The sequence below is a fragment of the Scheffersomyces stipitis genome, chromosome 1 (genome assembly GCF_000209165.1).
Source record: "Scheffersomyces stipitis CBS 6054 chromosome 1, whole genome shotgun sequence".
Classification (NCBI taxonomy): Eukaryota; Fungi; Ascomycota; class Pichiomycetes; order Serinales; family Debaryomycetaceae; genus Scheffersomyces; species Scheffersomyces stipitis.
This window is the reverse complement of record NC_009068.1, coordinates 2,337,193-2,359,784: the sequence shown is the minus strand read 5'-3', so window position 1 is coordinate 2,359,784 and position 22,592 is coordinate 2,337,193. Positions and strand designations below refer to the sequence as shown.

The following is a 22,592-nucleotide window of genomic DNA, read 5'->3' as shown; positions in this document are numbered from 1 at the left end:
ATGAATATGATCAATTGACAACACTTGCTAGGCAAGGAAGTACTAGTGAAGGAGAAACAGATGGCAATACTTCGACGGGCTCATCACCGCTTGAAGTCTTGATGTTAAAGCAGCAATTGGCAGCTAAAGATTCTGAAATCTACAATTTGAATAACAAGGATCATGAGTTTACAAAGGACTTCTTGCTCGAAAAGTTGTCGCTGTTGGGAATGGTTGCTCTTGATAAAGAAGAGTTCCATGATATGAAGGCACAATCCATTTTGATGGGACAAAAACTGATTGTCACTGAAGGAGACTTAGCAGCGAGGGCTGCTGAATTTGGCATGATTGTTGTGCCAGAGAAAATTATGTCCGACAAGGATAGAAACAGAATCCAGCATGCCGACGAAGATACTAAATTCCTTGTTATTCCTAACACCGCTTTTGCAGCTACACAAAGTAACCTCCTTCCTGATTCTTCTAATGTGAGGGTGGTTCCAACTGATTATTACAACCAATTGGTCCAGACTAGCAAATTCAATATTGAAAACATTTCCGATGATGTGTTTGACAAGTATGCGAAGAGACGTGGTTACAAACGTGAAGCTTTCGTGTTTGCATCCACTGTGCCAAGCAATGATAACATAGTGCAACGGTCTCAGTTAACCCCACCTCCGACTTCAGCTGTTCCACATTTCCAACAACCAAGAATACCATTGTCGAACTCAGTGAGATCAAACTTATCGGAATTTTCTGTTGCCGAAAGTATTGCAGATTCTGCCGTAACGGAAGTTTTCTCTATGGCCACGAATGTTTCCTTAACCGATAACGCTATGATTCCTGCTATTGCTCAAGTTGTTATCGGTGAATATTTGTTCAAGTACTATAAGAGGGTTGTTTCCATTTCATCCATAACCGAAAATCGTCACGAAAGGTACTTCTGGGTACATCCATATTCATTAACATTATACTGGTCTGAAACCAACCCAGTCTTATCGAATCCATCTCGTACCAGAGCAGCTGCTATTATCAGAGTAGAGAGCGTGACAGACAATAATCCTTTGCCTACCGGGTTGTATCATAAGAGTATTATTGTTCATTCTACCGATCGTTCTATAAAGATCACATGTCCAACTAGACATCGCCACAACATTTGGTATAATGCATTGCGTTATTTGATCAACAGAAACATCAAGGAGATTAGTTTTGATGAGGATTCTGAGAGCAAGAAATTAGAACCTAGAGCTCCAAGAAGAAATAACGACTCTTTATACGATACTGGTGATAGACATGCGTATCCTAGAAGCAGAGTTGCGTCAACTATATCCGATACGGCAAGGAGTCCTACCAAAACTTCAAAGAAGGTCCATAGATTTAATTCCTTGAGAAGAATTTAAATGATTAGTCTGATTTATATATTAAATTAGTTTGTTTCCCATATGGAATAATGTTACAATATGTCATTAAACAGTCTATTACTGTAAAGCATAGTATCAACTACTCTTCTCGTTAAGAGGGTATTGATCTGTTAGTGGCAAGTTCTCTTTCTTTGCAGAGATAGACGAACGCAACCGTTTACCTAACGGTTCGAAATTAAGGAGAATTACGGCAACTATAGCCAAAGCGCAAACATTAAACGTTAGTGAAAATATTGAATTGTAGCACCTGTTTCCAATCAAACAAATCAATTCTGAGTTTTCGTCTTTAGTCGAGTTTGAATCGTAGGTGCTACCAAACAAACTTGTGAAATAAAAACTTGGAAATATTGGAGCAAGGCTAACGATACCCCAATTGTACGAGAAATTCTCCATTCCAAAGGTATCGCCAACTATAATGGGCATGATACAGAAAGTAAAACCATAAAAAAACCCAGTAAAAAGAGAGGCCACTGGCAAGCTATTAAAGTCGTTAATCTTCTGTCCCATCACCAGAGTTATTGCAAACCCAATAGAGGGAATGAACAAGAGCCACGATCTAGGCTTATTGAATGACTGCGAAATAACATCACCAAGAATTCCTGAAAGAATTCTACCAATGCAGTTAGCTACAGAAAGTAGGCCCACTTGAATCTGTTGATCCTTTTGGATGAGAGCTTCTATTTCATCTGTTGATTGAGGTAATACACCCCCTCCTTCTGACAACTTGTGAGTTATAAGTGCTTTTACAATGTAGCCAACAGAATAAATATACATCTGTCCTAAAGAAGCCAAACTTCCTGTGATAATGAACAAGAGCCAGAATTTAGAAGATTTCATAAGCTCTACTCCAGAAACGTTGGTATTTTTTTGTCGGTCTGGTTTTTCTAGCTTTGATTTGTTTCGTCTAGATGGAATATCATAATCACAAGACATGATACTGGGTGCACAAACAATGAAAATAGCTATGGATGAATAAGAAATGAAACCGAGAAACCGTGAGGTGTCGCCTGGGAAAAACACCGAGGCTATCACAGAGTAGAACAAGGCACTGAGTCCGTACAATGCGAGAGGTAGCGATGTTGCTACACCTCTAATACTGGGAAAACTGAGAGCACAGCATTTCAAACAACTCGAATTGATGAATGTCGAACCGCTGCCTATCATAAGTATGAAAAATGCAGACAATGGTACATTCAGATATTCCAAGTCGTATTGCCTTTTCAACCCAAAGTAGCCGGAGCCTATGGACACTCCACCAATGAGCAAAGATAACGTATAGCCCCTTTTATCTACAACTATTCCTGCTAGGGGACCAGAAATGGCGACACCTAATGTACCGCAGAGTGCTATGGTGGATGAATCAGACACTTTGTAGTTCAACTGCTTGGCGAATTGAGGGCTATACGAGGAGTACAAGTATAGGGTACCACAGATGAGACCAAGGAAAGTACATGATAGAAGTAAGAATACTTTTCGAAACACAGAGGGCATGGTCAATGTACTATGAATGTATGGGAAATGGTGATCTTGGACTTGAGTCTATTGCATTGGGCAATTACAGAGTGTTGTGCCAGCTCAGTGAAGGCAAGATGATAGTATGTATATGTTATTAGTTCAATTTCAAGATATGAACAATGTGTAGAATTCTATAAAAACTGGTTGAACATTCAGCTGGATAACTGCAAGTTGACAGAAAAGTGTAACTTTGAATATTGTGGAATCTTTCACGAAAGAAAAACAGATCAGTCTAACTCCCTGCGCTAACTGCAGTACTTTCAATTGTTTATGCCAGGGACTGTACTAACAGGAATAAGGCTTGAATCTAACAGAACAATGGAGGTATGCTTTGTGTTAGGGAAGTAAAGGAGGCGTATTGGTATGGTAGAAACGCTTTGGTAAGCTTGGATAATTTCTCTATTCATACGCCTCGTCCATGGTGGGATATGGTGTCATATTTGAAGGACGCGAATCGGCCAAGCGCCGCGACGACCTCAGTAATGCCTTTTGGTTGAGGCTACCATACAAGTTGAAAATGCACACAAATTTTTAGGGAAGGATGTATAAAGAGAAATAGAATAGACCCGGCCAATTAAAAAAGCCTTACATGATGTAATTTCTAGAGTGGAAATGAAGTGGAGAGAAGAATTTAACTTATAGAGCAAACTTCAGCCTTGTCTAAGATTCAACTTCCTATAGACCACCAAGGCAATATTTAGTGAGGTGCAGTTTAGTACCACAAGATTCCTGAGGCTTCTCACATCATTCTACCATTCTACAGTAAGATAAGAAAAGTTCGTGGCCAACCACCACTCTTCTCTATTATAGCTCATATATTTGTAATCCACATCCAGTACAAATGACTTCTTACGTTTTGCAATTGCAGTTAAACATCACATACTCGTTCTGGGTCACAAGGCAGTGTCCCAAACTATGTCAAGTTGCAATCAAACTGATGAAAATCGGGTATATACAGTCCTGATACTCAAGTATAGCTTTTGCTTGAATGTAGATCTTAGTCTTAGTTCAAGTATAAGGAGAAGTTGGTTTATGAATTGAATATTTTAGTTGTTCATTTAAAGCTGATTTTGTCAATATCTTTCAATTCCCCCACATTCTGAAGCGAGCCTGTTAATCATCAGCTAGGCTTCCAAATAGTCCTGCATGAAATCCGCCAGATAAGATCCCTATATGGGGTTTGGTTAGACAGTAATTTTTCGTATGCGTTTTAATACTTCTTCAAATACTAATTCATATACTCATTTAACAATGACAAGTATATCCAAAGAGAAGATAGATAATTTGATTCTCAACTATTTCATTCAGGAGGGCTATCAAGAGGCGGCTATAAGTTTTTCCAAAGAGCTTAACATTGATATAACTAAAACTTCAACCCACTACCATCATGATGGAAGGGCTCGCTTATTCTCCAGTAGTTTGGGATCCATCAATTCTTTGAACGGCCAGGAGTTTTCCAATTTAGTTGAGGATTATTTCGATCAGCCTGATGTCGCTACCAATTCCAGAAATCAAGCCAGTCATCGCGAGAACACCAACTCCAAGCTTGTTTCTGCGTATTCTACTATCAATCAGAGAAAGGAGATTAAGTTGTTAATATTGAAGGGTTCGATTACTGAAGCTATCAAGAAGATCAGTGAGTACTTTCCTTCTATTTTAGATTCGAACAACTTATTGCACTTTAAATTGTTAAGATCAAACTTGATAGAAATGATACGGAAGCACAAGTTGAATGCTGATATGGATAAAGACGAAAAACAGTTTCTTGATAGTATTCTCACTTTTGTGAGAGAAAACTTGATAAACAAAGTTTCTAACTCTTCAAAGTTACTTAAGGAATTGGAAATAACCATGAGTTTATTGTGTTTCAACTTTGACCCTAATATTAAGGACATTGAGGATCAGAAGGATTTGCCTCTGGAATTACGGTCTCTTTTCAAACTTTCGTTGAGAAACCAATGCTACAGATTAGTAAACAAGGCTATCCTTAATCTCAACGACTATGACGATGATGATGATAAATTTATAGTTGGAGATGTGGATAAAGGTAGCATTGAAAAACTGTACAAGGGACCTAAATTTGTTGAGTTTGACTTGAGTAGTTTGGACAAATATGAGCCTACCGAAGGAGATCAATCTGATAGAGACTTTGAAATGTTCAATGATGATGAGATTGAATACAGTATGGACCACAGTAAGAGTTTGAGTCAGCTTATTACTTCTGAAGAGGCGGATGACTCAGTAAACGAAAAGGAAACAGTAGAAGACGAGTTGAATAAACTACAGAGTTTAACTTTGGAGTCCAAATTAGAGAGAATCGTCAAGTTATGGACCATTACTGAACAGAGATTAGTGGATCTCAACATCATTAAGGAGAAGCGATACACATTGAATGATGAGTACTTGTAAAATTGCTTCGTTCATATTATACTTACATACATATATACTCTATAGTCATTTAATGGTTCATGATATTCTGATATTATTCTTTTCATTGTATTTGTTTTTTGTCTTCCATCATTGGTGTTTTGTTCTTGAATATTTTAATATAACACAATGCTGTCGATGACATTACCTGTTTCAATGTGGCACTGGCTCAAATATTTGTCACCACTAGCATGGGTCACTTCCTCGTTACGGTTGTTGAATAATAAGACATCTGTCTTGGACAATTTGTCGTTGTGAAATTGGCTGTATACTTCAGAATCTTTGAAGAGTGTAAAAATCTTTTCTCTCAAATGGTCTACAGTGGAGCCAAATTCAGGTTCCTTGTTCATCTCGAAATCTTCAGGACTGAACTCGAAGTGGTACTTGATGAACCTATCAAGAGAGAATATTTCGCCTCCAAGTTGGTTCAACTTGTTCCAGTATAGCACGTTGTACTTGCTATTTTTCTTCAAGACATAGTACTCTTTGGTCTTTTCCAACTTACTCTTGGAAACTACGTTTAAACGAATGTAGACATGAGCACAATGGACGGGCACTTCTGTGAAGATGTCTTTGGCATGATATTCCCACAAGCTCAAGTAGATCCCACTCCAGTATATTACTTCATAGCTCATCAAAATCACAAAGGTAATAATCAAGAATTCGGTTATGAATTTGCTGGTAGGAGTTCCAATTAGGTTCTCAGTAAACGAATTCGATTGAAGCGTCTTGGTGATATACTCATCAACACATTGTATGATTTCTACCGCGGTGGACAACATTTCTATTAAGCTGAAGTGCTGCGAATTGATTCCAAACGAATAAAATTCTCTGAACGGTGCTCGTATTTATTGTTGAGATCCAGGACTTCGTGCACAACCGTACTCCGAATCGGTAGTATATGCACAGAAGTTGCATTCTGTAAGTCCAAGCCAAAATAAGTACGATACCATTTAATAACACCTGTGTTTTCACTAAAATGACTCTGCATTTGAACAATTGTTGGAACGGTTGTAGGCACATTGTTCTGTACGGTAGTGTTGCACGATTCCTTTTGGACTTGGCCTGCAGTATGTGATTCGATATCCCCTTTGAAGTTCGCCTACAATTAGCCTTCAATTTTTGAAGCTGTACCCTACACTATTCATATGGTCTTGAAACCCAGTATGTATATTGTGTCCTACAAGTTTCCTTGTTCTACAATTGACGTATTAAATTACATATTAAAGAATTAATGTATATCTAGCATAGTCATTGAATGCTGCTCCTTTGGCCAATAAAGTTTCTGCTTGATGAAATGCTTTCGTTTCTGTATTCAAATCAGACAATTAATCTCGCACCAATTTGAAGTTAAGAATATTTAGTGGGTTCTATAGTTTCTACTTTTACCGGTAAGTCTGTTGACTGGTGTGTGCCTGGTTACTGTTGGTGAGCACTTGACTCTAGGTTCCGGTACTTCCTAATATTCAAGTGCATTCAAGACCCAACCCATTTTCTGCACATCTTCAGAGACCTTTGGCATTTTTTCAGTCGCTGGGCCTTGGTGTTGTAGCATTTAAATGGCTCTGTTGCAAGAACAAAGACCTAGTTGGAATTTCGCGGCCCCTAAAACATTTCTTGGACTATTCCTGATTTATATCGCGTCATTTTGAAACTTATTAATACCTTACAGTCCTGTGAGATATAACTAGAATGCACTTATGAAGCTTGTTTCTATTTGTTAGTCTTTCAAAGATTAAGCATACATCTTTCCTCTTGAGCAACAGGATTAGAACGATAAGTTTCTGTTGTGCATGATATCGGCTTTGTGGCATACTCTGATTTGGCTGCGAAAAAATTCAGTTGCTCACTTCAATGCGCAAGAGCTTCCACAAACGCCATTTATCAACTTCCATTAGCATTTCTCGTCCCCCCATTGTCAGCCCTTCTCGTGTGTTTTCCTTTCCAATATGTGTTTCTCTCCTTTCCGCAGAAGGGAATGCACAGCGAGCTTTCAACCCCACAACACTTCTGATGCTTTATTCAGTTCTTTGCTTTTCAAAGAGAAGAACTATGATAGTAATAGAGCAAGCGAGAGAACTCAGAACATACCACTTATTCAAAAGGACTTTGGGCCACTCTTTGCATTTGAGCAGTTAGCTATCCCACTCTTGATACTTGATCTCATGGAAGAAGATCAGTCCCTTGAGTGTCGTTGGAAGACGTGGGTTCGGGCAGACAAGACCAATCAATTCTTGTGGTTGTTGAACCGCTTCAGAAAACGCAAGTTCTGTACCCCTGCTGACTTTGACCTATTTCATAACCATCAATACCATCACGAAGACGACAAAACCTACGTAGCTGCTTGCAACTTGCGTTCTGCCAACGCCACCATCACAACCTCCACCTTCACAGATGCACTCCGAACGGAAAACACTGTTCATGACACATTGGCCACTTTCTTCCAAAAATGCAAGCCGTCATTTCTTATCCCTCATTTATTCGGTCTGAGATCGGCTGCCATTTCATCCATTTTGGAAACTGTTGATCTTATTTCACCAGTAGAGCTCTCTCTTGCTCAAGAGTCCGATTCAAACATCGCACCTGAATCTGTTGAGTCAGTTAGTCCACTTGAACCCTTTGAAAGCGTTAAAACTTGCTCACTAAGTTTCATTGCTATCTATAATGAAGAAAGCGAGAGCGATGCTGATGATTACCATAATCAAATTGAAACCGCTGCTACTCTGACAGAAGTCAAATCCAAACCTGGTCATGGTCACCGGAGCCGCATTAGCCAAATGCTAGCTAGAATGTCTTTCAGATGGCGAACCTCTCGTTCTGAAATTGCGGGCACTGCTCCAACTGGCAATCCAATTAAGACTTCAATTACAGCCAACACTGCCTCCTTTACTAATCCATGTTTAACGTCCGTTGCTACCTTTGTCACCCATGATCCAAAAATAGCAGACAGGAAGGAGGAATCTGAACCGAAAAGGCTCGAGAATCAAAACTTGTTGAGTCCTTTACTCGGATACACCCTTCATGGTGTTGGAGTTCCAGAGAAAGTGGATAAGGGCTACAGGCAATCTGAAAATTCGTATTCAATAACTAGAAAAGTAGAAGTAACTGCACCCATGAAACTTGAGAATTCAAGGAACAAGGTGAACAAAGTTGAAAAAGTCGGACCTAAAGATTGTGCTTTCGAGCTTCATACAAAAATCAAAGATAGTGGCACATTCAAAACGTGTGATCATGTTTCCTCCATTACCGAACTGATACTGATATTGGGCAGAGATTGTCAGCTTCCTGTTTTCAAATCTGTTCCCTCAAAAAACTTAGATGCTGATTCTTTAAAATGTGAGCTTTCATTTGAGACAGACAATATTGTTGGGATTGTTATCCCTATTCATGCCGCTTCAGCTACAACTACTGCTACTAATTCTGATCCTGATGGACTTCTTGGGCAAGGTGAAAACCCCGAACGATCTACGGGGAACAAAGGTTGGGCTAATGGGTTCTCTGATCCTGATGCAATTGAACAGTCCCAGATTCCAAAGATCAAGTCAAGCTTGAATCGCAGAAAATTAAAGAAGTCAATGAACTCCATCACTGCTGCAGTTATTGGCCAACTTGAAGATGGTGAACAACTTCAGGCGGAATATTCAGATTCTGTTCAAGCTTCTATGAAAGAACCAGAAACAGAAATTGAGCTTGTACCACAATCTCAACCATTATATCATGATTGTGAGTGCTGGGCAGCATCACCAGCCGCTTCTCTTAGATGCGTCATTTCGCATCATCGCACCATTGCTCTCATGTTGGAAGGCACTCCGTTGGGTGAAATTTCGAAGCCAGGGTTTCAGCCTGTTCCCGAGACAGAATCTGAGCTCAAGTCTGTTCCTGAAACTGTTCCTGTTCAAATTGTTTCCAATTATGATTCTGTAACAAATTCTGAACATTGGCAACCTTTTCGAACACTTCATTATTGGTCTGAAGTTCATCATGAAGCATCTCCTGAAGTTCAAATATCAGGGAAGCCAGATGAACCAGAACCAGAAGCGGAAGTTCGACCAAAGCCTGAATCTATATCTGAACCAAAGTCGGAACCCGGATTTGTCCTTAGGGTTAAACGTCAATTTGAAGTTGCATCGGAATTTAATCCTGTCAATGAATTCCAAAAGGTAATCTTAGGAGCCAAATATGTTGACCATAATTTCAATTTCAAGTGGCTGCCTTTAGAATTGAATTCACTAGTCAAAGGGAATGAGAATGAAAAGATATTTGAGAACGATGCCGTATGTATTGAAAATGTTGCCAGCGAAGTTATTGTTCCTGACTCACTACCAATAAAGATAGTCAGTAAGCCAAAGAGCTTCATCCCTGAAGGACCATTTGGAGTAGCATCCGATTCTATTGTACCTCATACTCATTCAAATACCAACAATCATACAACGAACTCTTCGATATCTATCGCATGTATGACTCCACTCCAGAATTTCCATCAACCAGCGCCTCAAGAGCAACGTATGCAATTATCACCTCGACCACATCTAGAAGTCTTCAATGATTCGCATCCTTCAAACTTTTCAAGTCCAAACATTTCCAATTTTATTCAGATGATTCAAATGATCTGTTTGCCTGCAACTCCAAATCCATGTACTATAGTAGAAATGCAACCCAAAAACTTCGATTATCATTATAATAGCAACATTGTTTATATCCCTTGTAATATGGAACAGATCTGTAAGCAACTTATTGAAATGGGTCTTGGAAGTCGCGAGTCTTTCCGGCATTACTTGAGGGCTCCACCTAAATCAATGAATGAGCCAGTCTTCATCTCGCAGACTGCTGTTTCTGTTGGTCAAGTACCCTCCATGCTTGGGAAGTTTATCGCTGATGGAGCTATTGATCCACAGGATGTTTCAGAAATCTACTTTGGGGCATGTCCCGACTATTCTAGCAATGTTAGGAATGTTACCAGTCTCGATGACTTTGTCAGACATTTGCAAGTTATTCAAGAAAAGGTTCTTGAGGCTAACGGCGTAGTTCTTTCAAGGTGGTTGGAATACCCCTCGTATCATTGCACAGGTTTCGAGTACTCGAAGAAGCCATATTCCCTTCCCAACCCTCCTCCCTACCAGATACCAATACATCATCCCTACGGCATCTACTCCTTGAAAAGACGTCATCCACACTTAGGGCTTTTGTTCAGCTTTACAAGATTAGACGAACAAGCTCGCCGTATCAAGGGTAGAATAAAATTTGAGTTGGGAATTTACTAGCCTTCTTATCTGTTGTATGTTTGTGATGTCAACACAGATTGAAGCTTGTAGTGATGCAACTAGAAGCTACAATCTCAAGTACCGGGATTTATTTAATAAACTGCTGTCGTTTACTTACATCTGTCTTCCAGAATCTGGTGGTGTCGTCTAAAACGCAAATAGTATCTACAACACTCAGATATCGAGGTATTGAAACAAGTATTCAACTTCCACAATGTATTTCTCCTTTGTTAATATACCGAAACAATCGGACGATAGTATTCGAGATGGTTAAGAGTTACTCCCATCCCAGAACAGAAGCTGGACAAATCCTACCAAATTATAAAAGCCTTTGCTGTTAGCATCTCGTCTTCCTGGCTGCTATTGCAAGAATTTCTATTATTAAACATTTACAATCCTAGAATGGAAGTGAAAAGCGTAATATGATTCACTCATTGTAGGATGTACTTTCAGTAAGGGGTGGTAAGTTAAACACGAGGTATGCTCCCCTCTTGGGGGTCCATGTAGACTTGGTGTCTGAAGTGACCCCATGGGTCGCGTTATTCTTTCTTTCTTGGTCTATATTGTTGAAATATTGGGCTTTTATTTCCTAGTTTTAAATGTCTAAATCGTAATTAATCTACCCCGATCTCTTTATCCTCCAAAATCAACTGTTGTCCAACTCTCGTTTGAACAGATGCGACAGACTTCTCTACATTCATACATCAAAACTCTACACCCCTTTGGTCTTAATCAACATTTTATTAACTTTCGAGCTTATCAATCATGGAGGCATGGCTAGCTCATGCTCTTGGTATTTACACAATAATTTTGACATAAATAGTGCGGACCACATATGTAAGTGCACATCGAAACCAAATATGTAATTACATGCGCGCGAAACAAGTTTCTTTATTGACATTAAACTTCACCTAATAATTGGCTCAAGCCTACGCAATACAATGACGCAATTTATAGAATATAGAGGTTTTGACCATGTCTTCCAGTATTCTGGCCCTTGGCTTTGGTGGCTAATTGGTATCTATTTGACCTTACCCTTGACGGCATACATAATCATCCCATACTTTACTTCTAAAGGAGTCTACTCTGGGAAAAGAAAGACCATCTCCATCTTCGTGTTGGGAGATCTCGGCCACTCCCCAAGGATGTGCTACCATGCTAGATCTTTCTCCAAACTTGAATACTTTGTCAATCTTTGCGGATATTTGGAAACTCAACCTCCTGAAGATATAATTGATGATGTCAATATTGAAATCAGCCCTATACAAGTAATCAGAAATACCCACAGTCTCCCATTTGTGATATTTGCTGCTCAAAAAGTCATTATTCAATTCATACAGTTGATGAAGCTATTGCTTCTGTTCCGCGGGAGTGATTTTATCATGATTCAGAACCCACCTTCAGTTCCAATCCTCATTATCGTCATTCTCTTCATTAAAATCTTCAGCAGAAACTCCAAATTGGTGATTGACTGGCACAATTTGAACTACACCATATTGAACATGAGATTCCGCAATCTACAACATCCATTAGTAAGAGGTGTGAAATTGTATGAGAAATATCTTGGGAGATTTGCAGATCTCAACCTTACTGTAACTAAGAAAATGAAGGTCTTTTTAGCTGAAGAGTTTGGAATCAAAAAGTCAAAAATAATAGTACTTTACGACAGACCTGCTTACCAATTCCATCCAATTGATAAAGATACAAAGGAAAATATTATTCAAAATCATGAGTTGTTCAATGGAGTCGAAAATCTAGATCAATACAAGATTCTAGTTAGTTCTACGTCGTTCACCCCAGATGAAGATTTTAGTATATTATTGAAGGCTCTAAAAAAATATGACTTAGACAAGAATCTGCCTCCCGTTTTTTTGTTTGTGACTGGAAAGGGACCACTTAAGCAACAGTTTTTGGAACATGTTCACGAACTTATGCTAACAAATAAAGTAATAATTAAATCAGCCTGGCTCTCTTCTGAGGATTATCCTAGGTTATTGGCGACTGCAGATCTTGGAGTCTCATTGCATACCTCTTCTAGTGGTATTGATTTGCCCATGAAGATTGTTGACTTTTTCGGCTGTGGAGTTCCAGTAGTATCATTAGATTTCCCTGCCATTAACGAATTAGTTAAACAAAATTATAATGGATTGGTTACTTCCTCTAAGGACTCTAGCATTGATGAATCTGACGAGATTTATAATCTTTTGACAACGGCCCTTACGAATGAAAAGTTGCTTTCTAGGTTGAAAGAAGGTGCAATTGCCGAAAGTAAGTTACGTTGGGACGAAAACTGGTCTCAGTCAATGAACGATTATTTTGAATATGACATTAATTGAAGTCACATTTATAGAATTATCTGTGCATATTAAGAATATACGACTTCATTTCTTCTAAATAGGGCATGTCGTTTTCGTCCTTCTTTTTCATAGGAGCCAGGTTGATTCCGGTCCAAAATTGATATCCATCATCTTCGTATTCGTCAAGGAGGCTATGTTCTGGTATCAAATCCCATTCTTCATTATGTCCAAGGATAGTTCTTGTTGCGTGAGCCCAACATTTGGCTGTTTCAGTATGATTGTAACCACCTCCGCCAAGAATCAAGAACGGTATAGGCTCAAACTCTTTCAATAGAAAATCTAGCACTTGCGAAAATCCCTTGATTGTCAAATTCCATTCTTTGTGGGTATCTGTTCCTAAGCCATCGCAACCTGCTTGTATTATGATAACCTCTGGTTCAAACCCCATAATTAATGGAACAACTATATTCTTTATGATATAGAGCAAGCTATTGTCGCTCAACCCTCGTCTTGTTGGGATGTTGACTTTCTTGCTTTTGGAGTCAGCCATCCTACCTGTTCCCGGATAGAATCCTAAATCATATCTATGTATGGAGCAGGTAAACACATTCTTGGAGTGTTCATATCCAGACTCAACGCCATCTCCATGATGTAGATCTAAGTCTAGGTAGAAAATTCTACGGAATTTTTTTCTTAAGACACCAATGGCAAGAACCACGTCGTTTATATAGCAGTATCCAGCTGCTCTACTCTTGGTGCAGTGATGACGACCACCATACCAATTCACGACTACATTTTGAATGGAAGAAGATGCCTCACGAATTAAAGTCTTTGCTGAAGCTATACTTGAACCGCCTACAGCTCGAACATATTCTCCAATGAATGGGAAAATGTAACAGTCATGCACCAAGCCATATCTCTGAGATTCGGAAATGCTTATTTCATCATTGATTGTATCATGGTTTGAAGCAAGAGACGCTCCGGTGTACTGAAAGTCGTGTGTTAATTCGCAACTGACAGTTCTATCTAACCTTAGTCTATCCTGTAACAAGAAATCTACAAAGTTTTCGTCGTGATAAGAAGCCAACTCCTGTCTCAGAGCTCTATATTCACCTATAATTCCATAGCATCTTTCTCTTAACCCATACGCGGACAACAAAGAAGAAATTAGAGACTGTCTACCCTTATTTGATGGAAGTAAATCGCATATCTTGGTAACTCTTTCTGAATCGTTTAGCCAAACTCTTCGTTCGATAACTTTTTCGTTATCACTATCATACTGGGACATCGCGTAATTTTACATCTCAAAAGATCAAAGCATTTAGTTGGTCAGTAGTTGCAGTGAGTCTCGATAGGACAATTACCTTGCTCGTACTTATAAAAAGGATAGTACAAGACTAGGTTTTGAAAGGTGACGGTTATGAAAGTAAATAGACGAAAACTTATGAAAGTCAATTCCTGAGGTTTAAGAAAAGAGGATACTCAGTGAAGGAAGGAATTATTTTAAGCGAGAGATTAATATGTACATGCACTTAAGTAACTGTTTACTGTATATAGATCTTCATTATGATTAGAATTGTCTATATGAAACTCTCGACTGAAGTTTTGGAAGCTTATTGCCAAGTTTCAAATCCAACAAAACTCACGTTCCACTACATACTGATTTTGTACATTCATTAATCAGTAATTCTCGGTCACACACTAGTTTGATGAAGTCATGAATCATTTTTTGTGGAATTTCGAATTGAAAAATTGAAAATATAGGTTAGAGTATTCAAATCTATATATCAAAATCGCTGTCCACGATTGGAAGTAAATGCACATCAATTGATGACTTCCACTCTGCGATACCTTCCTTCATGTACATAACTTCATCTGATTCCACCAATACTGACATTGCTAATATAGATTCATGGTACTTTAAGACTTTCCAGATATGGTTGATAAGGATCATACTTGAATTTACATTCTGTTTCGATAGATCTTTCAAATACAGAGCAAAAACATGTACATCGTCTACATGTGGACCTTTCTGAATCAAGGACAGCTGAATCCATTTATCAAGCTGTAATTTGACTTGATGCACCGATACTTTTTCATTCAAAAACTTTGGTCGTTGAAGAATTGTTCTTTGCTGTGATATCCATTCCAGGGAAACCTCGTCAACCATAGCCTTTGATTTTTCATACTTCATGGAAACCTTATCTTTAAGTGCTGTCATGTCAAACTCTTTGACTTTTTTCCTGTATTTCATATCTTTCAAGACCTCCGCCTTTATATTTAAAGGAAGCTCATTGATCACTGAGCAATCGTAAAATTGTGATTCTCCAACCATGACTTGCTTATTGGGCAGTGGCGATTTTGAGTGCAATTTTTGTCGTTTTCTGGGAGACTTTAGCTGAGGTTTTTCAAAAACTCTAACGTATTTCGGTGTTGAGCCGATTTGTGTTGGGATCAACTGTTGTAGATAGGCTTTGGTTCCAGGAGGGGCTTTGCTTGGACTGACTGGTATCATTCCTCTTCGTTCAAGCTCTTTCTGAATTTCTCTTCGAAGATCCCATGGTAGTGCATCAAGAACTTCCCAATCAATTTCAGATTCCTTGTTGAAGTAATCATGATACCCGGATATATTGACATTTCCTTCAGCAATGTTTGATTTGCGTTTGCTTCCACTTTCAATTTGTATGGAATCGATAGGTTTCAATTTCAGGAATGCTCCGAATTCTGTTCTAACAAGCTCCTTCGTCTTCTTAAACGGCAATTTCATCTGTTTTGAACTTTTCAAATTTTCGACATCCCTCAATTTTGTTAAGGAAATTGAAATTCCACGTAATTCTTTAACGGGAACATTTACCATACGATATAATGCCTTCAATTCTGAGCCGATTATTCCCCAGTCGTTGGTAGGAACTCCCAAATGGGACGACTTATTTACAAAGTCACAATAACCCATTCCAAGATATTTTGCTGGGTTGACTGCTGCTCCAGGTGCTCTCTTTGCAAGCTTAAGAGTCAAGTTAGAACCACATACACCCAAGGAAATTAATCTTGAATAAAGTTCCTTTGCAATACGGATCAAGAAATCGTCCAATTCAGAGACAGTATCAAATCTGATTCCGAAATTCACGTCAACAGAAACAGATTTCCTACCAAGTAAGGCTTCCGGGTTACTCGTATCGATTACCAAGCTCGTATCATCAATTCCTCTTGCATACTCATAAAGTTTAACGCCTGTCTTGTCTCCTAAAATGGAAATCAATTTGGTCTTTGAAAAAGCTTTTAAATCACGGATATAAATATCCATTGTTTTGGGTTGATTAAGAACGTCAGCAAGCCGTTCTTGGATGCTCCTTCCAATCCCGGGCAAAGATTTAACAGAAATCAGGTCTAAAAATTCGTCAACGCCCTCATAAAGAAAGAATTGTCCATTTGGTTTTGCTTTTCTGAGGGCAAGCTTGGCAAGCATGACGTTTCGTGATACACCGACACTAACTGAACATTTGGTAAACTTGAATATATCATCTCGAATCCGAGTGCTCAACGCATTGACCATGTCGACTAGGTTCTCTTCGTTCTGAGCAAAATGACTCGAAGCGTCTATCAACACTTCATCAATCAGCACGGGGAATATAGAATCAAATATATCATACGATAAGAAGTAATTGTAAAACTCACTGGAATAGCTTTCATATCTTTTGTAGTCATAGTCCAACATGATTAAATTCGGACACAACTTCTTTGCCTGACTTACCCACATTCCATTTTTGACTCCAAAATTCCTAGCCACATAATTACAACTAGCCACATCAGATGACTTGCCACCATGTGTAACTGCTATTGGGTCCTTATTGATATCAAGTTCCGGGCGATTCAAACAGGAAGCTGTTGCAAAGAAACAGTCGAAGTCTACATGAAAAATTACCCTTATACCTTGCGAGGTGCGTTTGGTTTCACCACTTTTGTTTTCTTTGACAATCCTTCTTAAGAATCTCAATTTAAGATCAGCCTTCCACATACTTAGATGGTGAAGTCGTGAATTTGCAAAGAAATGTTTCAAGAACTCGGGGTGTTTAGCATCCATTATCTTCTTTTCGCCTTTGGAACCTACGTCATTAGACCCAGAAGGTTCTATGGGCTCAATGAAGTCGTCCTCGAGTTCCTCTAAAAGAGGATCTTCGTTGTTATCAGCCATGGAGTTGGCGAGTTCCAGATCTGACTCATTGGATGGCGTAACAGAGTCAGATCCAGAATGTCGTGTAGGAGAATCACCAAATTGTAGTCTTTTCTGACCGTACTCTATTTCCAGAATCAATCTGTATTGAGTCCAGTCTAATAGCTCATTTGAGGCAACACAATCTACCACCCATTGCGCTCTAACCACCTTGTAATTGCGATATTCAACTTTCTTCTTTGGTGTAAGTCTATCGCAAATGATATGAGTTGCTGCTCCCTTATTAGACAAATAACTAATGAATTTCCCACTGTGTACAATGATAAGACGATGGATCTCATTGATAGAAGGATTGGTGTGTCCATTCACATAAACAATGCAACCTTCAAATATCGGTTTTACAGCTACTGCCCTTCCACCGTTGAGTTGGGCTCTTCTTTTAAGGTCCCACTTAATGTACTCTTCGTCTTCTTTCTGCTGCTTGAGATGCTTGGTCCGGAAGTAAGTGGCATAGTCTCCAAATGCGTGAATTTCTCCTACCGTATTATTCTGCTCGTCATCAGGGTATGCGTCTGCACTGTCATCATTAGGGTTCGCAGTCGCTCTTGTAGGAGTCGAAGCCCCAAGAAGCTGGGAATCTAGATCATCATCGAATGGGTCTGTACTCACACTCGAGAAATTGTGTTCGTCAAGACTGAGCTGGCGCTCAACACGGTTTGTTCTCGGTGATGAAGCAATTAACTTCGAATCATGGATACTGGCTGTAATTTGGCTATGGTCCTTCAGCTGGCTACATGAGTTAATATGTTCTATCAAATGTTCATCATCAAGCGACCGGAGAAAGGACAGATATGTGACCAGATCGATTTGCGAGACGCGTTGTGGTGGAGCTACAAAGTCTTGGTCTACTTCAGGGCTCTGTCGGCTCTCTCGGAGATTGTCTTCGGACTCATCTGTGCTCTCCATATCGACCAGTATGCTAATGTAGTCATTCTGTGGAGAATTGCAGAATGTTGTCTATCAATTATTACAGAAAGTTGGTTCTAAACTTGTATAGCTCTACAGGTTGCAACTTGATCGGATCATAAGGACCGACTAGACCGAATTCTATAAATAGTGGTATGCTGTGCAGTCTTGACACCAATTCTTTTTGCCTGTAGCAAGCAGAACAATCCTGTGGTCGTGTCTGGAGTCTAGAACTCTTAACTATTGTGTTTTGTGAAATGAATGATGAAATCAGAGCGTGAGTATACAGGGGGAAAAAATAGATAAACACTGGCAGAGACGAGTCTGAAATGTGAAAATGTTTTTGTAGTCCGTTTTGTTGTTGGATCCACTCCAGTTCTTTTAACCTCATATCTCTTTACAATGGTATGCATTCTCCATATATATAGCTCAGTGCTACAGTCATTATTTGCATTTTGGAACAATCGGACAGCAGTGTAATTTCAGTATCGTCGTCCAGATTAGAACTCTTAGGAAGAGCATCTTACATTATGAACACGTCAGATCCGTTGCACAACTAGATTATTATTGTTGCACCGCAGTATACTAACCTATGACCAGGCTGAGAAATTATCCGAACAACAGATTGCTGAATTCAGAGAGGCTTTCTCCTTATTCGATAAGGATAAGGATGGCAAGATCACAACCAAGGAATTGGGTACTGTGATGAGATCCTTGGGCCAAAACCCATCTGAAAGTGAATTGACAGACATGATAAACGAAGTCGATGTGAATAGCGATGGCTCTGTCGACTTCCCAGAATTCTTGACCATGATGGCCAGAAAGATGAAGGATACAGACTCTGAAGCTGAAATTGCTGAAGCCTTCAAGGTATTTGATAGAAACGGGGACGGCAAGATCAGCGCTGCTGAGTTGAGACATGTGTTAACCTCAATTGGTGAAAAGTTGTCCGACGCAGACGTTGACCAAATGATCAAGGAGGCTGACACCAACAACGATGGCGAAATTGATATCCAAGAATTTACTCAATTGTTAGCTGCTAAATAAATGGGATAACCTCCTAATACTCCTCTAACATGTCAATGTCCAATCGTTGTTGACATGTTGTCAGAATGCAACGAGTGTTTATGATTCTCTCTTTATTGCTGAATGATAATTTAATTTATTTCATATTGTTTGTTTCTTCAGAGCAGCATATTGTTCATATGTATATTCCTAATACTGACAGATCATGCTGGTCTTATATTTGATGATTGTCTAAAGGAAATTTTCAATATTCTAAGTTTACTTAGTCAGACAAACGAATAATAAATGAACCTAGAATTTTCCAGTATAGAAACAGTGTAAAATATTGTAGCCTTTTAGACTGCGTAGTCCAAATCTACTCTTCCTCTGAACTCTTTAAAAAGAATTCGAACACTAATGGATATTACGACTATCGCATCTGAATAGTAATCAATATATAGTCATGGAAGAGGAAAGGAAGGAAGAAGGTTCAAAGCTCTTAAAACAGTTCGATCCCAACTATACCACCTCCCGAGGTGAGAGAAACAATTCGTTTAGTGATCAGTCATATTCAACAAAGAAGTCTTACAACCAAAACAATAGAGAAAGCAGCAGAGGTGGTCGATGGCGAGCGTATTCTAACAGAAATAGCGATTTCAACAGATCTAGGAATTCTAATGATGAAGATAAGAATTTTTTCCAGAATCAAGCAGCTGAGGAGATAGCGAGATCCAAGCAGAGAGCGCTAAGATTTTCCAATGATGACAAGAAGTTCGAAAAGCAGAGGGAATACGGATTTGTCAGTAGGGGTGAAGATAATCGGTTGCAGAAGAGCTCCAATGAGAGAGAGAGTTACTTCAAACAGATATTGATGAACTTCATTGAGTATTGCAGTTCTAATACTTCTTCTACATTAAGTGATAAGATATCTCACTTTATAGAGAAAGACGAACTTCTGGAGCTTACAGCGGATACCAATAACAGTGGAGAATCTTTGAAGCACCTGATAACCATAGATACGATATTGAATTCACTCCGAAAACTACGAGAGGCACTCTTGTTTGCTATACCTAACGAATTTTCTAAAAAGGTGTTCTTGTTTTCCATCAGAATCTCGGCAGCTATAGGGCATCACCAAACCTATATCCCTTGCATAATGTATTTGCTTTCGTATTACAAAGCAAACAAGGAGTCTGTGGTCACTATGGAAGAGGTGGAAGAAATTACTACTTTGTTGGTTCTACATCTAGCACATTTCAATAACTCAAATTCCAAAGCTCTCAGACTCTACTTCGAGTACCTTCATAAGATTGACAATAGCAAGACAGGTAAAACTTTTGAAGTGCTACAGAGCTGGATCTATCGTGACTATTATAGCTGGATGAAGCACTATAACATGGAAACCGACAATGCCAAAGCGTCGATTATGAAGTTTGGATTGCTGACGATGGTTAAACATGTCATCGATTGTGTGAGCAAATCGTATTTTACTATAACAAAGCATCAGCTTGAACAAACCCTTCTTCCACGAGGATACACGTACGAGTCCCTTGTTGAAAGTTACAATTTAACCTGGAAGGGCGACGAGAAGAACAACCAAGTTATCATAGTTAGAGATAGAACCACTCGAAAATAGTCGGTATAATTAAGCTACTGTGGATTTCTTGAACATGAACCTGACTTAAAGAAGATTGAGCGTCTAGAAAAGCTCTCTTGAGGCTAAAAGTCACTGAACTCTCTCTAATATGGATTCGCAACTGAGAGAAATGAGCCCTACTTCACCTACAGCTTTTTGCGACTGTTACCGAAAATGTGCTCCAATGCAAAAAGATTCAGCCATATCATAAAAAATGTGCCTCATTTGAAAATTGAACCTTGATAGAATCACTTGAGTGTGGTCTACGGCTTATCATCCTTCATTATAATTTCTAGGAAGAGGCATCTTGTACTAAAAGTGATATTGATAAAAGAGCTACACTCGATTCGTGCTGCATTACCGAAGCGTGCTTTGAGAGAAGTTCCTTTCTAGACACCATCCAACACAGAATAGAATATACGAAAATGGTGTAATATAGAATAGGCTTCTTTGTCCTATATGTATTAAAGTGCCTTTTTTGTCAAAGCAAATTAGAAAACAATGTAGTTGCATACTAATCGTATACCTCTAACAGAAATAAAGACGAAAAGAACTAAAAGCCTCCAGAATCGTACTAGCGGTTATTTATATAGCGTTTATACAAACATGGTTTTGTTCTTCTGGAGGATACAATTATAAGTAGCCTCATCAATTTCAATGTTGGTACATCTTCAATTTGGTTGGAGCATCTAATTGTTACTTGGCTGTCTCTTTTTCCAAAGGGGCATATTACCTATGTAAGTAAACTCATAGATTTTTAGAGTAAATCCTGATGAGGCATGCGAAATCAATCACAACTTTAGTTCAAGCAAATTTTCCTATAGGGGAGGTTCGTTTTCATAAAATCTACTGTAGCTGATATGGAAATACAGAGAGTGCGTGGGGAAGAAAGTCCGCTCCATAATAGTAGTGTAAGAAAAAATGCAATAAAGATACTTTAAATTCGCGAATGAGAAATAAATAGCGTCTTGTCATAAGAACAAGAAATAAAGCAAGCATAAGGAAGCCCCTATATATTTTTCTATCTTTCTGGATTGAACAAGCCCAATAAATATCATAATACGATAAACAATAATTTAGCATATTATACTGGTGATGTCGAGTCTAAGTTCTCCATCCACAAAACTACCAGATCTTATCAAGATAGATGATATTACTTCAGGCAAAATAGACCCCAGCCTTATATTCAATGAGCTTGAAAGGTTGAAAGTTGAGATAAACATCTTGCGAAATGACATGTCCTTATTAGTAAAGGCATTGGCAACCATTCCACCAGATCAATCACAACAGGAATACTACCGAGTGGTAGTTCTGCGATTGAAGTCGGTCCAAACTAGCATCAAGGACTACTGTGCAAAGTACAACAAGCTCCTTCCAATAATAAATCTAGCCCAAATTAAATTAGGACATGAGGTGGAGATTATTCCCCAGAACCCTACAGGTCCCTCTAAGCCAACAGGAAGTCGTTTATCAGTATCTGGTCCAATATCTAATGGGTCCTCGGGAGTTCCTCCGAGTAATGGAGACTCAGTAAGCTCCAGCTTGAACGGAGCATCACCACTTTTAAATGGCAACAACAACAAGGTCAAGAGAAGCAATTCGATACACAAGAGTAATTCTACAAATGACGGTACAAACGGAGGCACGGTTAATCAGCCAATAGTTATTTAGTATATAGGAAGACAAATTTTACAGCAAATTCCCCAGAAGAGATATAAATGCAAGAGCAGGATTATAGAACTAAGATAGTTTCAAAATAGTCAGCCTAATCCATGGCAAGTCACGGTAACCCAGTTACCCAACTGTTCTCGCAATATGAAAATGTAAAAAAGCGTTTTTCTGTATATGGATTTGAATTTTGGGGTTACCCTGAACTGACTCACAATTTCCGCCATACGATTTTGGTTGCGGCCCTGA

General features: G+C 38.9%; 10 protein-coding genes across 10 annotated transcripts; 6 read left to right on the top strand and 4 right to left on the bottom strand. All coding sequences in view use genetic code 12, as the record gives it.

The window, feature by feature from the left end:
* Positions 1-1,472: 1,472 nt before the first annotated feature.
* PICST_34508 (predicted protein) lies at positions 1,473-2,888 on the bottom strand (the record flags this gene model as incomplete). The annotated part of the gene is made up of 1 exon (XM_001386756.1): positions 1,473-2,888. The coding sequence occupies one exon, from the start codon at positions 2,886-2,888 to the stop codon at positions 1,473-1,475; it is 1,416 nt and encodes a 471-aa protein (XP_001386793.2).
* A 1,227-nt stretch (positions 2,889-4,115) lies between these two features.
* PICST_53424 (predicted protein) lies at positions 4,116-5,321 on the top strand (the record flags this gene model as incomplete). The annotated part of the gene is made up of 1 exon (XM_001386987.1): positions 4,116-5,321. One exon carries the CDS (start codon positions 4,116-4,118, stop codon positions 5,319-5,321), a length of 1,206 nt encoding a protein of 401 aa, XP_001387024.2.
* A 134-nt stretch (positions 5,322-5,455) lies between these two features.
* Positions 5,456-6,121, bottom strand: PICST_39806 (predicted protein; the record flags this gene model as incomplete). Its single annotated transcript, XM_001386755.1, has 1 exon — positions 5,456-6,121. One exon carries the CDS (start codon positions 6,119-6,121, stop codon positions 5,456-5,458), a length of 666 nt encoding a protein of 221 aa, XP_001386792.1.
* A 1,167-nt stretch (positions 6,122-7,288) lies between these two features.
* On the top strand, positions 7,289-10,600 carry PICST_28879 (predicted protein; the record flags this gene model as incomplete). Its single annotated transcript, XM_001386986.1, has 1 exon — positions 7,289-10,600. One exon carries the CDS (start codon positions 7,289-7,291, stop codon positions 10,598-10,600), a length of 3,312 nt encoding a protein of 1,103 aa, XP_001387023.2.
* Positions 10,601-11,541: 941 nt separating this feature from the next.
* Positions 11,542-12,936, top strand: ALG1 (beta-mannosyltransferase; the record flags this gene model as incomplete). The annotated part of the gene is made up of 1 exon (XM_001386985.1): positions 11,542-12,936. The coding sequence occupies one exon, from the start codon at positions 11,542-11,544 to the stop codon at positions 12,934-12,936; it is 1,395 nt and encodes a 464-aa protein (XP_001387022.2).
* A 16-nt stretch (positions 12,937-12,952) lies between these two features.
* Positions 12,953-14,185, bottom strand: PICST_53146 (histone deacetylase; the record flags this gene model as incomplete). Its single annotated transcript, XM_001386754.1, has 2 exons — positions 12,953-13,875; positions 13,912-14,185. The coding sequence occupies 2 exons, from the start codon at positions 14,183-14,185 to the stop codon at positions 12,953-12,955; spliced, it is 1,197 nt and encodes a 398-aa protein (XP_001386791.2).
* Positions 14,186-14,677: 492 nt separating this feature from the next.
* REV1 (DNA repair protein) lies at positions 14,678-18,034 on the bottom strand (the record flags this gene model as incomplete). Its single annotated transcript, XM_001386753.1, has 1 exon — positions 14,678-18,034. The coding sequence occupies one exon, from the start codon at positions 18,032-18,034 to the stop codon at positions 14,678-14,680; it is 3,357 nt and encodes a 1,118-aa protein (XP_001386790.2).
* A 402-nt stretch (positions 18,035-18,436) lies between these two features.
* CMD1 (calmodulin) lies at positions 18,437-19,081 on the top strand (the record flags this gene model as incomplete). Its single annotated transcript, XM_001386984.1, has 2 exons — positions 18,437-18,439; positions 18,635-19,081. 2 exons carry the CDS (start codon positions 18,437-18,439, stop codon positions 19,079-19,081), a joined length of 450 nt encoding a protein of 149 aa, XP_001387021.1.
* Positions 19,082-19,502: 421 nt separating this feature from the next.
* PICST_28875 (predicted protein) lies at positions 19,503-20,675 on the top strand (the record flags this gene model as incomplete). Its single annotated transcript, XM_001386983.1, has 1 exon — positions 19,503-20,675. The coding sequence occupies one exon, from the start codon at positions 19,503-19,505 to the stop codon at positions 20,673-20,675; it is 1,173 nt and encodes a 390-aa protein (XP_001387020.2).
* A 1,095-nt stretch (positions 20,676-21,770) lies between these two features.
* PICST_64978 (predicted protein) lies at positions 21,771-22,407 on the top strand (the record flags this gene model as incomplete). Its single annotated transcript, XM_001386982.1, has 2 exons — positions 21,771-22,148; positions 22,260-22,407. 2 exons carry the CDS (start codon positions 21,771-21,773, stop codon positions 22,344-22,346), a joined length of 465 nt encoding a protein of 154 aa, XP_001387019.2.
* Between the last annotated feature and the right edge of the window lie 185 nt (positions 22,408-22,592).